Here is a 15,500-nt window from a genome sequence, read left to right as displayed (position 1 = left end):
ATATATAAAAGAACAATTGTATTAATTCACATATTCGGCGAGAGTAAGCTTTTCAATGATGTTCCACTGTATTGGATTTCATTAATCATTATGATGCTTTGGAAAATATTTGTCAACGTAGCAGTGATTATTATCTTGATCAGTTCATCAATTGTTGCAAGTGATCCAGCTGATTCATCTCGTGTAGGAGAGTAAGTGTTCTACTTTATTTCCTTTATGCAAATCTAATTCATAATGTTCTTCAATATTTCAGCACAACCATTTCATTAAATGGAGATGCAGTTCCAGATTATGTGGGAGTAAAAAGGACAAAGAGTAGAAGGAAACCATTATTTGCTGGGGGTTGCATCGCAAACCCTGAGGTGCCTGTAAATGGTAGAATACGATGCTCAATGGACAGGTAATTTTTTCTCAATTAGTAAACGATTAAATCTAAATATCCAGTCTTTAATTAATCCCATTATCCACAGTGGATGTATTGCAACTTGTGAGCAAAATTATAAATTCCCAAATGGGGTGAACCAATTAGCTATAATATGTATTGATAAACAGTGGCGCATTGTTGGTACAGATTGGAACTCTATGCCTCATTGTGAACGTGAGTATTAATTAATTATTTTTACTACTGTTTGTGAAGCAAAAATTTTAAAGTAAACGGGTGTATTTTCAGCAATATGTATGCCAGAGTGCATGAACAGTGGTGTATGCGTTGCACCTCATCAGTGTAATTGTCCTCAAGATTTCACTGGACCGCAGTGCCAGTTTGAAAATAAACCATGCTTAAATTATCCTCCTCCAGTGCTCAATTCTCACAAGCTTTGCAACTCAAAGTATGTTCAACTATCTCAATGATGTCACCAAAATAGTTGCATTAAATGTATAATTATTCTTGTATTTTGTTTAGATCTTGCACCATATCTTGTATGAAGAATTTCACGTTTCCAGATGGTAGCGCAGTTACCAATCTCATATGTAAGGATGGAAACTGGGAGCCCACTAAAGAAGATTGGGTCTCTGTACCTGACTGCGAACGTTTGTTCAAATTTTACAGTTGTACTTCAGAAATTTAAGATATGTGCACAAAGTAATTATAAATATGTTTCTTATTATAGCTGTGTGTGATCCACCTTGTCAAAATGGGGGCATTTGTCTTCCGTCAAACCTTTGCCAGTGTCCACAGGCATATAAAGGTTCCCAGTGCCAGTATTGTAAGTTTATATATACATTCAATTATTTAATACATTTAATTCTTAAATTTTCATCTTACTGTTTTTACGTAGCTGCTGATGCCTGCAATGGAGAAAAACTGGGCTTCAACGGTGGCTTCTTTTGTAGCAGTGTTGATGACAGTTACTCGTGCACCCTGAATTGCCCTGCTGGAATAGAATTTGAATTCCCCCCAGCTACTGCGTACACCTGTTCTTATGATACAGGTGTTTTCCATCCACAACCGATTCCTCAGTGCAAATATAGTGAAAATATGAATGTGATTTCTTTGGGCACCACCTACAATTCCTACGTAAGGGAGACCAATCACAGTTGGACCTATCAAGACATCTTTAGCTCTAATATGAATCAATCTCCACTAGTTAAAACCACCTACGACAAGGATTTTTACAACAATCATGAGAGCAATATGACATCAAACACGGTAATAAAATACATAAGATTTAAACATTGGATATTTGTGTTCCATTTAATAATGTTTTGTTTAATGTCAGATGTTATTCAATTCACTGGACAACGTGTTACTGATTGAAGAGAAACGACCAGTGCCAGAAACTTGTTTCACCTGGGGTGGAGTGAATTACAAGACTTTTGACGATACAGTGTTCAATTTTGAGAGCGAATGTTCTTACATTCTGGTGCAGGAAGCGCAGAACAGGCTGTTCACCATTATAGTGGAGAACAGTCCAAGGTGCAAGGTTCAAGATTGCTTCAAGATCATCAAGATTTTCGTTCAGGATAAAGAATATATTTTGTCACGGAACGAAGCTGGAGTTCCAGAATTTCGAACGCCGAACAAATTGCTGCCTATTCCAGCTCAACTTTCCTATTTGAGAGTAGAGATGTCTGCACATTTTATTGTTGTAACGTTGGACTCTTTAGGGGTTCAATTGAAATGGGATGGGGCTCTGATGCTGCAGGTCGAAGCCTTTGAAAACATGTGGAATAAAACAACTGGTCTCTGCGGTAACATGAATGGCAATAAAAAGGATGATCTGATAAGCAAAAATGGAGAACAGATGAAAAGCATCGCAGCATTTGCATCTTCTTGGCGAACAGAGAAAATTGGAGGTATTATAATTCAATTTTTAATTTATCTCCCTTAATTAATTGATTTTATTCCTTCAGAAACATGCGACGAATACCCAGACACTCGTCATGCTTGCGAATCTGACCCAGTGAACACTAGAGAAGCTATTCTATTCTGCACAAAACTGCTCTCTGATAGGAGGTTCCAGGCCTGTTCCAGCACAATCAGCATTTCTGAATTACAGAAAGCCTGCTTATGGGATTTCTGTGCCTGTACACGCGGCGACAGAAGGGAATGCGCCTGTGACACTATGAACGTTTACGTCAGACAATGTGCTCATAAAAAGATTGCGTCCTTGTCCGGTTGGAGAAACGACGACACTTGTCGTAAGTCAGGCCTGTCCAAGTAGGGGAAATTACTCCTGGAACACATGGTCCCCTTCCAACGCTGCTCCTTCAAGTAAGGTGGGGCGGTTCCGACTACCGTCTCTCCGTCTTTCCTACCGTCTTTGGTAGTCGGAACCGTCCCATCTTACTTGAAGGAGCAGCGTTGGAGGGGGACCCAAAACATGTTTTCCAGGAGTGGATTCCCCTACTTGGACAGGCCTGTCGCAAGTTACCCAACGATCAGAACCTAACAAAATAATAATTTAAAGAAAGCTAACGTAGGTTTATTTCGCAGCCATGATGTGCAATAACGGGCGAGTGTACATGTCGTGTGGCCCAAAGACAGAATCGTCCTGCTGGACAGGAGTGGAAAGGAAACTGAACGTCGAGGACTGTGAAGAGGGTTGTTTCTGTCCAGAAGGAACTGTGGCCCACGAAGGGAGGTGTGTGTATCCTGATGAATGTCCCTGCAGACTGCGAGGAAAACTGTTCCAGCCTGGCAAGAGCGTGCAAAAGGATTGCAACACCTGCACCTGTTCCTCTGGGAAATGGTTATGCACTCAGGTCCAATGCGGTGCCAGATGCGCAGTCGTTGGTGATCCTCATTATACTACCTTTGATGGAAAACATTATGATTTCATGGGGAAGTGCAAATATTATTTGATGAAGGATGATGATTACAGCATTGAGAGTGAAAATGTTCCTTGTTCTGGCGCTATATCAGAGGTCCGTCGCTTGCACTGTTAATGTAGGATATTTATACAAAGTAATATCAATGAAGAATTTAATTTTCCTTATAGAATATGGGACTCGTACCATCTGATGCTCCATCGTGTACAAAGACTGTAACAATTAATTATCAGGATGTGTCTGTGAAACTCAAACAACACCGCCAAGTATTAATTAATGGAGATGACTTAACAGTATATCCTACAGTTGTTAAGGGCGTCAGAATACGTGTTGCTAGCAGTATATTCTTGGTCATTCATTTACCAAATGACCTGGAAATCTGGTGGGATGGCATCACTCGCGTTTACATCAACGTTCCTCCTCAGTTTCATGGTTGACTCATTGTTAAGCTTCTTGAATTTATTTGTGTAAAGGTTCTGTCACTAATTTCATTATGATTTTTAGGTAAAACTATGGGACTCTGTGGTACCTTTTCTGAAAATCAGAAGGACGATTTCATTACACCAGAGGGTGACACTGAAAACATGGCTATCTCTTTTGCCAACAAATGGAAAACTGATGATTCTTGTCCCAGTCTTCCTGAAAAGGAGCCGGATCATCCTTGCGACCTTGATCCACAAAAACGAGATACTGCTAAACAATATTGCTCCTACTTGTACAGTGACATCTTTGCTGGTAGAGTCTAATAAATTCAGATTTATTATAATTTTGATTTCAGGTTACTCAGAGATTTTCTTTTCAGGCTGTCATTGGCACGTGGATCCGGATACATTTCACAAGGATTGTTTGTTCGACATGTGTTCCTGCAAGGTTGAAGTTGAATCCTGTCTGTGCCCCATGCTAGCAGCTTACGCCAAAGAGTGTGCTGCCGCAGGAATAAAACTCATGTGGCGTTATGAAATAAATGAATGTAGAATACACTGTCCTGGAAATCAAGTCTACCAGATTTGTGGGAATAGTTGTACAAGGTACTTTGAATTTACAAATCTATCAAACTGTGAAAATCTAATACTATTTGGTTATGTATAGGTCATGCGGAGATATATCTTCTTATCAGGACTGCAAACAGGAGTGCGTGGAAGGATGCAACTGTCCGGAAGGAGAAACACTGGATGTTCATGGGAATTGCATTCCAATTGGACAATGTCCATGCACGTATCAAGGGTTAGAATTCAACGCAGGACACAAGGAAATCAGGCCTGGAAACAAGGCTCAGGAACTCTGTACCTGCGCAGGTTCTATAAATTGAAATAACGTTTGATTAATTGAAGATTTACATGCAACTGTATAAGAATCTTTCAAATAGGTGGGATTTGGAACTGTCAGGAGGCAACACCGGATGAAATTAAGGAATATCCAGCCGTCAAGGAACTTCTGGCTTCTTGCGTAGCAAGTAAACATCTAGAAGTCACAGATTGCGCACCAGCAGAACCTAGAACTTGTCGCAATATGCACAAACCAGTTCAGAAGTCATCTGTTTGTAAATCAGGCTGCGCGTGCAAACTTGGTTATGTGTTAGATGAACCGGGTGGTAACTGTATTAAAGAACAATCCTGTCCATGTCATCACGGAGGGCAAAGTTACAAAGAAGGGTCTGTTATACAGGATGAGTGCAATACATGTGAATGCATGAATGGAACATGGAAGTGTACAGATAGAACCTGTGCAGGTAACGCTATGAAATACTCAAACATCTCATGAATTTGTATCCTCATTTATATACCAAAATCATTATCAACAGGAGTTTGTACCGCTTGGGGTGATTCGCACTATAAAACGTTTGATGGAAAGATTTACAACTTCCAAGGAATGTGTGACTATCTTCTAGTTAAAGGTTCTCTAAGCAAGGTGGACACTTTTGACGTTTCCATTCAGAATGTACCTTGTGGAACAACTGGGGTAGCGTGTTCCAAATCAGTTACTTTGACAGTTGGCAGCAATGAAAGTCCAGAAAGCATTGTATTCACCAGAGGGAAAGAACTTCCTTCAGGAAACTTCAAAAGGATTGTAATGAGAACAACTGACTTGTTTGTATTCGTTGATGTGCCAGACATGGGATTAACCTTGCAGTGGGATAGGGGTAATTTTCTTAACGTCTCAACATTTTAAAATTACAAGAATTTATTTTTATATTTTAATGTTATTTCCAGGCACCAGAGTATACGTAAAGCTAGATCCCAAATGGAAGGGACGTACAAAGGGGCTCTGCGGTGACTATAATGATAACAGTGAAGATGATTTCAAAACACCTTCCGGTGGCATATCAGAGGTGTCTGCCAACTTGTTTGGAGATTCCTGGAAGAAGAATGATTTATGCCCGGAGCCTAAAGACATCAAAGACCCTTGCGAACAACATCCAGAACGAAATCTATGGTCCGTACAAAAATGTGGAATACTGAAGTCACCTGTGTTCCAGCCATGTCATTCAGAAGTTGAAGTAGAAAACTATATACGCAACTGTATTTTTGATACGTGTGGTTGTGATGCAGGTAAAACTAGGTTGCTTTAAAATAGAATGAATTGGTTTACCCCATAGTATAAAATGAATTTCTGTTGTAGGAGGTGACTGCGAATGTCTTTGCACCGCCTTGGCAGCATATGCACATGAATGCAACGCCAAAGGTGTCCCCATAAAATGGCGCAGCCAAGAACTCTGTCCCATACAATGCGATGAGAAATGCAGTTCATACTCACCGTGCATTACAACTTGCCCTCGTGAAACTTGTGACAATTTGATGACCCTGAAGGACCAGTCTCATTTGTGCTCTCAGGACACGTGTGTCGAGGGGTGCTCCACTAAATCCTGTTCCGAGAATCAAGTATACACCAACGATAGCTATACAGAATGTGTGCCAAAGGAAACTTGTAAATCCTTCTGCATTGAAATCGAAGGGGTATGTTAAAAGTCTAAATAAGAAGCTTTCTAACTAGTGATGACAATCTGTATTACAGGTAACGTATTATGAGGGTGATAATGTTAAAAGCGACGATTGCCAAACGTGTTATTGTAGTCGTGGTAAAGTATTGTGCAAAGGAGAACCTTGTACCACAACTGCTGCAAGTACTGTGCCATTAGAAGAGCCACAGAAATGTGTAGATGGTTGGACCGCTTGGATAAATCAAGATCCAGGAATTAAAGGGAAGAAAATTAAGGATATTGAACCTTTGCCTACACTACTTGACTTGGTAATAATTTGCTCAATTTTTATATATTCAATTTTGTGATACTTATAAATGTACCTTGTCTTCTTTAAAGGCAAGTATAGAGGGATCTGCAGTATGTGACAGAAGCCACATGATTGAGATAAGATGTAGATCAGTGAAAGGTCATTTAACACCAAAAGAAACTGGCCTGGACGTGGAGTGTAATTTGGAGCACGGTCTTTATTGCCAGACTCAGCCTAAACACCCATGCATCGACTTTGAAATTAGTGTTCTATGTCAATGTTCAGAGACTACCACAGAAAAACTAGGTACATGTTATATGTAATTTATAGCAATTAATTTAATGTAATAATACGTTCATTTTCCTGGCAGGAATATCAAGCACAGTGAATGCAATGTTTGAAGAATGCAACATGGAACAACCTTACAAACCCCATCCCATGGATTGTCGTTTATTTTACCAGTGTTCACCTGGACCCAATGGAAACGAATTTGTAGAGAAATCCTGTGGTGAAAATATGTTTTATAATCCACAGATACAAGTCTGTGATTGGCCAGCTAGCGTTATACAGATAAGACCCGAGTGTTCAGTTGAGCAAACATCAACCAAAACAGAATGGACTAAATACACAACTTTGGGAAAGAATATCATAACTACCAGTATGATCAGATTTGTTATATTTCAATGTTAATACTTTATTTGTTACAAGAGAATCATTGATTTTTTAGAAGCTTGCAAAGAAGGAGAAACGTGGAGTAACTGTGCCATAGATTGCAATAAAGTCTGTGATTATTATCATTACATTTTGTTGAAGGAAGGTACATGCAATGGTAACTCTGACTGCGTACCAGGTAAAATATTTTTCAGGTCCCATGCCAGATGAATCGGTTGCTCAATTTTTGAATTATGTTAATTTTTAATTACCTGAAAAATTAGGATGCATCCCAGAGGAGAGACCGGTGTGTCCACCCAATAAATTTTGGAGAGATTCAATGACCTGCGTTGAAGAAGCTGACTGCACTTGTAAATCTCACGATGGACAATCCATTCTCCCTAGTGCAGTTATCAAAGAATCAGAATGTGAAATCTGTCAGTGTTTAAATAACTATTACACTTGTGACCGGTCATTGTGTTTGAAATCAACTGAGAAACCAATTACATATCCACAAACAGAGACAACTACTACTCCAACATCACCCTTGTGGGTACATTCATTCAATTTTAAAATGTGATATAGTATGCATAGTTAACGCAATAATTCTACATGTTAAAGGTTTGAAAATGAAAAATCTACAACGAGAAGTCCAGTCAATGAAGTTACAATTGTGGTACCTAGTACTGTCAGTCCACCAGCCTATTGTGAGAGTAATAATTTCGTTCCTTTAATTCAGTACTTGAGCGACCAGGTTTCATTCGAGGCAAGCAGCAGCAAAGGTCCAGCATTTCAAGCTGAGAATTCAGTATTAAATGAAGATGCTGGATATTGGGAGCCTGAATACCCTGGCACTGATCAGTGGTAAATATAATTATAAATAACTTCTGAAAGAATTCGTTTCATCTTACGTTCATTTCCAGGCTTGACATAAAGTTCCAAAAGCCTGAACCAATTTATGGTATCATCCTGCAAGGCAGTGGTGTGGAAGATAAATTTGTAACCAGCTACCAAGTACTGTTCTCTGAAAATGGTCACTCATTCTCTCATGTACTGGACGATAAGAAGCAACCACGAATATTCAGTGGTCCTGTGAATAAATATAAACCGGTCGAGCAAAAGTTTCACGAGCCAATAGAAGCCAAAGTTGTCCGAATAAATCCTCTGTCTTGGCATAATGGAATAGCTATAAGAGTGGAATTACTTGGTTGCCAAGAATTGATTACCACTATTCCATTAACTGAAACTGTTCCAGTTACAGTGATAACTGATAAAATTATAAGCCCAGGTAAGATGAAAAAGATTCTATATAAAGTTGCAACATTTTTATCTTCATTTGTTTCTTAAGTGTGCGATGAGCCAATGGGAGTGGACAATGGTTTGATCTATCCTGAACAACTTTCAACATCTTCTTCTTCCACGGATCTATTACCAAACTTGAAGCTGAGTTCCCCAAGCGTTTGGCATCCTAAATTGGATAACCCACATCAATTCATTGAGATTGATTTCTTAGAACCACGTAATCTAACAGGAATTGCAACAAAAGGTGGTGAAGGTACATGGACAACTGTGTACAAAGTATTTTATAGCAACGATGGCCACCAGTGGAATCCAGTCATGGATACAAATGGCTACGAACAAGAATTCTTGGGAAACTTTGACTCTGAAACTGTTAAAAAGAACTACTTTGATAGACCTTTAAGCGCAAGGTATCTAAAGTTGCAACCAATTAAATGGCATGAGCATATCGGTCTGAAATTTGAGGTTCTGGGTTGCTTCTTGCCATACCGTAAGTGTTTTACGTAAAATATAATATTATGGATTTCTGTCTGATCCGCTGTAATTAATTTACATAGCTCCCATTACAACAACCACTGAGGCTATGGAAAGCACACCAAGAACAATAGAAAAATTTCTGGTATGCAATATATGCAAAGGAATAATGGTTGAAGATCAAATTACCTGCAAATGCGGAGAAACTTATTGGTGGAATGGAGATACCTGCGTAACTGAACAAGAATGTCCTTGTGTAGTTGGACACATTTCGTAAGTGCATGTCTTTTTCATATAGATCTGCATATTTTTCTATATATTTATAATGTTTAAAATTGTTAGTTATAATGTGGGTGCAATGTGGGTGAGCGAAGACTGTCAGGAATGTGTATGCACCTTGGGTGGGATTTCCTTCTGTCAGCCAAAGAAATGTGAAGCATGTAATGAACCAGGAATGCGACCAGTGATTAATGAACTGTGTAACTGCGTGTGTAAACCATGTCCTCCTGGTACCCGTCACTGTCCAACCAGTGATGTTTGCATCGAAGAGAATTTATGGTGCAATGGTGTCCAAGATTGTCCAGACGATGAAAAGGATTGCCCACAGGTTGTTGAAACAACTCCTACTTTGAAACAGACAACAGAGAGCACACCTATAATATCAACATCAGGTACTAGATTCAATGAAACCATAAAATGTACAAGAAATAATTTCTATATTTTATTTTTTAGTTGCACCAACTGTGTGTCAGGATCCAGTTTGTCCACCAGGCTACAGGACAGTTTTGAAGTCATCTATGAAGTCACAACGCTACACAAATTCTCATGGAATGAAAGGTGGAGCGAAGTCTCTGCACAGACATTCTTTGAGAATGAAAGGATTGAGGTATTGTAACATAAATTATAGCTGCATTTTATTTTTATGTGACAATTGATGAGGATACATTTATTCAGGAAATCCATGCAACATTCAAAGTACAACGAAGAGAAAGAATCTGAAAGTGGGACAGAATGCGCGCAGTTCACTTGTGTGCCCAATAAACCACCGCCAATTCTTGATAAGAACACACCGCATACTTGCCCAGAAGTGTCTTGTCCACCAGGTTACGCTGTGGTCTATGAAAAGATGAGTATGTACAAACTTCAGAAGTGTCCAAAGTACACTTGCAAGCCCCCAGCACCGGAAGAGGTTGTCTGCAATGTAACAGGAAGAACATTCACCACGTTTGATAAATTAGAATACAAGTATGACATCTGTAACCACATTTTGGCCCGGGATATGTTTGCCAACAAATGGTACATAACGTGTAAGTATTTTGTATAATTTTTGTATATTAAATTACAAATTGTAAACTCTATTTTTTACAGTGGAAAAGTCATGCGATGCACACAATAATCAGTGTGCCAGAGTGTTAGCAATAACCTTGGACGAAGACGTGATTGTTTTATATCCAGACATGCATGTGGATATCAATCAGTATAGTTTCACGCCAAACCAGGTAGCTCGATTTGGCGACAGGTTTCCTTCTTTCAAGATATCATCTATCGGCGACATAACCTATGTAGTATCCAATTATTATGGATTCTGGGTGATCTGGGATTCAAATTCCAACGTGAAACTGGGAGTCTCCACGAAGCTGGCTGGTAAAGTAGATGGTTTATGCGGATATTTTGATGGATATTCCATGAATGACAGACAATTGCCGGATGGGAATCAAGCACGAAGCACCGTAGAGTTTGGGGACAGTTGGATGATGGAAGGGGTACCAGAATGTGATCCACAGGTTTGTCAATAGATCCAAAATAAAAATAAAAAATTATGAAAATTCCTCTTGTATTAAATATGTATAACATCTTAGGTCTGTCCACATTACGTACAAGAAGAGAGTTGGAAAATTTGCAATATAGTTAAAGATGCATCATTGGCAGAGTGTTCAAACATTGTGGATCTAGAGAAATTCATATCTCATTGTATGGAAAGCACGTGCAATTGTTTACGTGGTAATCATACGTATAATGATTGTCGTTGTCGTTTGTTGACTAGCTTTGTCACTGAATGCCAGGCTGGTAATTTGAATGCAGACTTGTCGACCTGGAGAAGCATTCATGACTGTCCTGTCTCTTGTCCTACACCCCTTGTGCATAAAGACTGTTTCAGGTAAGTTTTCAAGATTGATGAAGTAATATTTCATACTATGAGCGATTCAATTTGCAGAAATAAGTGTGAGACCAGCTGCGACAATTTGCAGCAGATAGACCCTTGTCCAATGATGCAAGGGGTGTGTTTCTCTGGTTGTTTCTGCCCTGAGGGAACAGTGCGCAATGGTGATCAGTGTGTGCCACCTATGCAGTGTAAAGATTGTACCTGCGAATGGTTGGGAAATTCCAAGTTCATCAGTTTCGATAGGAAAAACATTCAGTTCGATGGAAATTGCACATACGTGTTATCTAGAAACATTGAAAGTAAAAGGGCTCCGCAGGATTATGCTTATCAAGTTTTGGTTTCAAATGGGATTTGCAACACCGGTACATGTACAGAGGCCATCATAATTTTGTACCAAGAGCACGTTGTTCAAATCAAGGAAGGTGTACCGTCCCAAGAATTTGAAGTTCAAGTGGATGGGTCAAAGATCAGTGATTTTCCTTATAATGCATCTTGGTTGAATTTAGAGCAATGGCCCTCAGAAAAGTTACGTTTATTGATTCCTTCGATTCAATTAGAAATTATTAGCTATCAGCCTAATTTTGCATTTACCCTTACGCTTCCTTCTCATATTTTTGGGGGTACGATGGAAGGTCTCTGTGGTAATTGCAATGAAGACACCGATGATGACTTGAAGAGACAAGATGGAGAGGTAATGTCATACTTTCAACGCTATTAGATACAAACATAATGTCAGTTAATAATGTAAATTAATTTGTTCCTTTGCAGATTACTGATAATACGCAAGACTTTGGTACAAGTTGGTTGGTCACTGAATCTCCTCGTGGTATTAATTTAGACATGGGTGCGTGTACATCCAACAATCAAAGCAAGTGTATCCTACCACCAGCGGACCAAGATCCATGCAGAACACTATTAAATACGATGGACTTTGGTCAGTGCCATAATCTCGTTGATCCAATGCCTTATTTAATGGCCTGTCAAGATAATCTATGCTCCGGAGGTGGTTATTGTGATAGTTTTGAAGCATATGCCAGGAAATGCCAGACAATGGGAGTATGTCTAATATGGAGAAGCAGTGAAATATGTCCTTTTACTTGTCCCCCACGTAAGCATTATTTCTCTACCTAAATTTCTTGAAAGTTTCAATAATTACATCAATATTTTCTTCTCAGATCTGGAGTATCGACCATGTGGTCCAGCTTGCAAAGAAACTTGTGACACCATTAATGAAATCACTAATGCTTTATGCCCAACGAATTTCGAAGAAGGCTGTTTCTGTCCTCTCAATTTCATATCTCACAATGATACCTGCATTCCAAAGGAGAAATGTTTCCTTTGCGATGAAGAGGGACACGTCGAGGGTGATACTTGGTCCCCAGATGTCTGCACTCAGTGCACCTGCGAGAAGAAAACTATTAATTGTCAGAAAACAGAGTGTCTAGCTGTAGACACCATCTGCGAGGAGGACATGACACCTGTAGTTGTTAATGGAACAGAAGAAGCTTGTTGCCCCAAATACTACTGTCTTCCAAAGATGGTAACAACTTTGCCACCGGTCTGCACCGAGGAGACCCAGATGCCTGAATGTGGTTATGGACAAATGATGAAAGTGTCCATCGGTGCTGACGGGTGCCAGAAGTTCATCTGCGAATGCTTGCCACCATCTGAATGTCCTTTCCTCAATGAAGTTTCTGTCCAAGTCGAGCAGCTTCAGCCTGGCTTTGTGCAGGTGACAAACACGTCCGGATGTTGTCCAAGGTTTATGACCATCTGTGAACTTGAGACCTGTCCTCCAGCACCGGTATGCCCAGAGTATTATGAACTGAAAAGCAAAGTGGAGTCGAACGCTTGTTGCGCTAAATACGACTGTGTACCTGCAAAAGATCTGTGTCTGTATAACGTTACGAACAAACAAATTGAAATGTCCGAGCATGTGGTAGCGAGGAAGTTAGGGGAGCAATGGATGGAAGACAAGTGTACTTCCTGTATTTGTGAACATTCTGAGATAGGTCCCAAACCAAAGTGTTTTACCACTGAATGTCTAAAAGCTGTGGATCACCCGGATATATCTGATTTCGTTTTGGAGGAAGTTGTGACAGAGGATAAATGTTGTCCCAGTTTTGAGAGAACTGCTTGCAAAGATGGGGAGAGAATGTACAACGTTGGTGAAAGCTGGCAACCGAACCCTGAAGACAGTTGTACTTTAATGGAGTGCATAAAGAATGGGGATGGGGTCCAGAAGCAAGCAAAGGTGCAAGAATGTAGCACCGTTTGTGATCTTGGCTTTAAGTATCGTCCCACTGATAATAAGAGCATCAACTGTTGCGGACGATGCATTCCAGTGGCATGCGTTGTCGGTGATGAATTGAAAAACGTGGGGGAAGAATGGTACTCTGTTGATTTCTGTACAAAGTACTCCTGCGTATCCACCAATGATACTGTGTACGTAGAATCAGTTACAGAGAAATGCCTAGAAATAGACCCTGTGCAGGAGGCTGAGTTTGAAATACAGAAGCAGTACATTCCAGGCCAGTGTTGCCCACAGTTTGTTAAAACTGGTTGTCGTTACAATGATATTATATATAAACCTGGAGACAAGTGGAAGTCTACGGAGGATAATTGTGTCACAGAAGTTTGCGCCCTGGATTCAAATGGGACAAAGTACAAAGAGGTGGAATCTTGCTCCAAGAAATGTTCTCTTGGCTGGACCTATGAACCGCAGGATGGAGAATGTTGTGGGAAATGTAAACAGAGTTATTGCGTAGTTGGAGACATGTTATATGAACCTGGAGCGACTTGGTCATCCGCTGATAACTGTACTTCTTACACCTGTATGGAACAAGGTGACCAATTATCAATTACCAGCAATTCAGCAGTTTGCCCTGACATATCCCATTGTCCAGTTACCTCAGTTTACACGGATAACTGTTGTAAGATGTGTAATTTGACGTCTTACAATCAGAAGGTCAATTTATGTGCTGCTGATGTTTTGGATGCGCAGAGCACAGTAGGTATGTTCAATGTGCAACATAGGATACATGGTGTCTGTAAGAACTTGCAACCCATAGAAGGCATCACAGAGTGTCGTGGGGCCTGTGAATCTACCTCTTACTTTGACATAGGTAAGGCGTTGTCAAAGTGATTCTATGAAATGTTTTTTTCAATAGATTAATTGTTTGTTCTTTTAATTGCAGACAATTGGAGTCAAGTAGTAAATTGCCAGTGTTGTCAGCCAACAAAATACAGGGGTTTGATTATTGAACTGACGTGTGAAGATTCTAAAGTATTAAAGAAACAAGTTCCTCAACCAGTTTCTTGCACTTGCTCGGCATGCTCGTCCAATGAATCCGGTTACAAAGGAAGGAAAGGGGGAGTTAAAGGTTAAAGAAAGTGAAAAATGAAATTATGAAGTACAGATTGAAATGACTGTTCCAAAGCTTCGACAAAGATTGAAAATACAAAAATATTATTCGTTGATTTTATTGAATGATGTATATATAATATCATATTCTATATAATAGAATATATCATATTCCATGAATATTATCTTTGTCAACAATTCATTTTTATATCGGCTTCCTCATACTAAAATTCATACTTTGAATTTTGGAACATACTATAAGTACAATAAATCTAATTCAGTCTTAGCAAGACTTTTTAAACCATGTACAAGCAGGAGCCTGAAATTTCCTGCTTTGTACCTTGAAGATTCAGAAATCTCTACTTTCATGTATACACATTGTTTTTATAATTAGAGGAGAAAAAAAAGAATGAAATTTCAAAATAAGCCGATAACGCATAAATTAAAATCACAGCTTCTTTCTCTACCGATCATCATTCGCGTGCCACTGTATAAACGAAACTAAAAGAAACAAACTGTTCCGAAAATACAGCTGAACGTATCAGTGCCAATTCCTCGGTGCAAAACGAACTGACTCAACTATTCAACACGAAACAACGTACCAGAAACGTTTCACAGACTAGTTATCGATAAACCTGAGTCGTCGAATCAATATTTGTACATATATACAGGGCGTCCCAGAAAGAGTGTTAGTCCTTTAAGGGGGTGATAGCTGGGGTGATTCTGAACAACATTTTCCTTTGCGAAAATTTTATTTGAAGCTTCGTTTTTGAATTATCAAGGAAAAACACTGGCCAATCCGAGCGCGCGTAGCGCGCGGGCTCAGGAGTCGAGGCTGCCGTCCCTGAGCCCACGCGCTGTGCGCGCTCCGATTGGTCAGTGTTTTTTCCCTAATAATTCAAAAACGAAGCTTCGAACAACATTTTCGCAAAGGAAAATGTTGTTCAAAATCACCTCAGCTACCACCCTTTCACAGAGTGAAAATGAATTCTGGGACACCCTGTATATTACAAACAGCAAGCCAAAGTAAATCTTGTACGCGAATCAT

General features: G+C 39.6%; 1 protein-coding gene across 1 annotated transcript; it reads left to right on the top strand.

Annotated features, from left to right (window-relative positions):
* Nucleotides 1-22: 22 nt before the first annotated feature.
* Nucleotides 23-15,248, top strand: Hml (hemolectin). Its single transcript, XM_034334411.2, has 36 exons — nt 23-191; nt 254-400; nt 471-598; nt 671-830; nt 905-1,032; nt 1,113-1,208; nt 1,281-1,651; nt 1,722-2,298; nt 2,356-2,643; nt 2,939-3,369; nt 3,444-3,705; nt 3,778-4,008; nt 4,076-4,301; nt 4,363-4,568; nt 4,640-5,002; nt 5,075-5,413; nt 5,484-5,822; nt 5,893-6,227; nt 6,286-6,519; nt 6,590-6,806; nt 6,871-7,158; nt 7,228-7,350; nt 7,436-7,700; nt 7,773-8,015; nt 8,075-8,439; nt 8,500-8,940; nt 9,008-9,197; nt 9,267-9,595; nt 9,657-9,810; nt 9,879-10,231; nt 10,293-10,708; nt 10,784-11,082; nt 11,140-11,779; nt 11,857-12,196; nt 12,264-14,213; nt 14,286-15,248. The coding sequence occupies exons 1-36, from the start codon at nt 91-93 to the stop codon at nt 14,474-14,476; spliced, it is 11,766 nt and encodes a 3,921-aa protein (XP_034190302.2). The 5' UTR covers nt 23-90; the 3' UTR covers nt 14,477-15,248.
* The last annotated feature ends 252 nt before the right edge of the window (nt 15,249-15,500 follow it).

This window comes from Osmia lignaria, chromosome 8 (genome assembly GCF_051020975.1).
Source record: "Osmia lignaria lignaria isolate PbOS001 chromosome 8, iyOsmLign1, whole genome shotgun sequence".
NCBI classification, from domain to species: Eukaryota; Metazoa; Arthropoda; class Insecta; order Hymenoptera; family Megachilidae; genus Osmia; species Osmia lignaria.
Note: the sequence above shows the minus strand (reverse complement) of the source record. Positions and strands in the feature narration are given on the sequence as shown.

What these genes read in the sequence shown, in the direction of transcription:
- Hml (XM_034334411.2), top strand. Translation starts at nt 91, where the DNA reads ATGATGCTTTGGAAAATATTTGTCAACGTAGCAGTGATTATTATCTTG. An exon ending in GCAATATGACATCAAACACG is followed by an intron (nt 1,652 to 1,721) that starts GTAATAAAATAC and finishes GTTTAATGTCAG; the next exon opens with ATGTTATTCAATTCACTGGA. An exon ending in GGGTTGCTTCTTGCCATACC is followed by an intron (nt 8,941 to 9,007) that starts GTAAGTGTTTTA and finishes TAATTTACATAG; the next exon opens with CTCCCATTACAACAACCACT.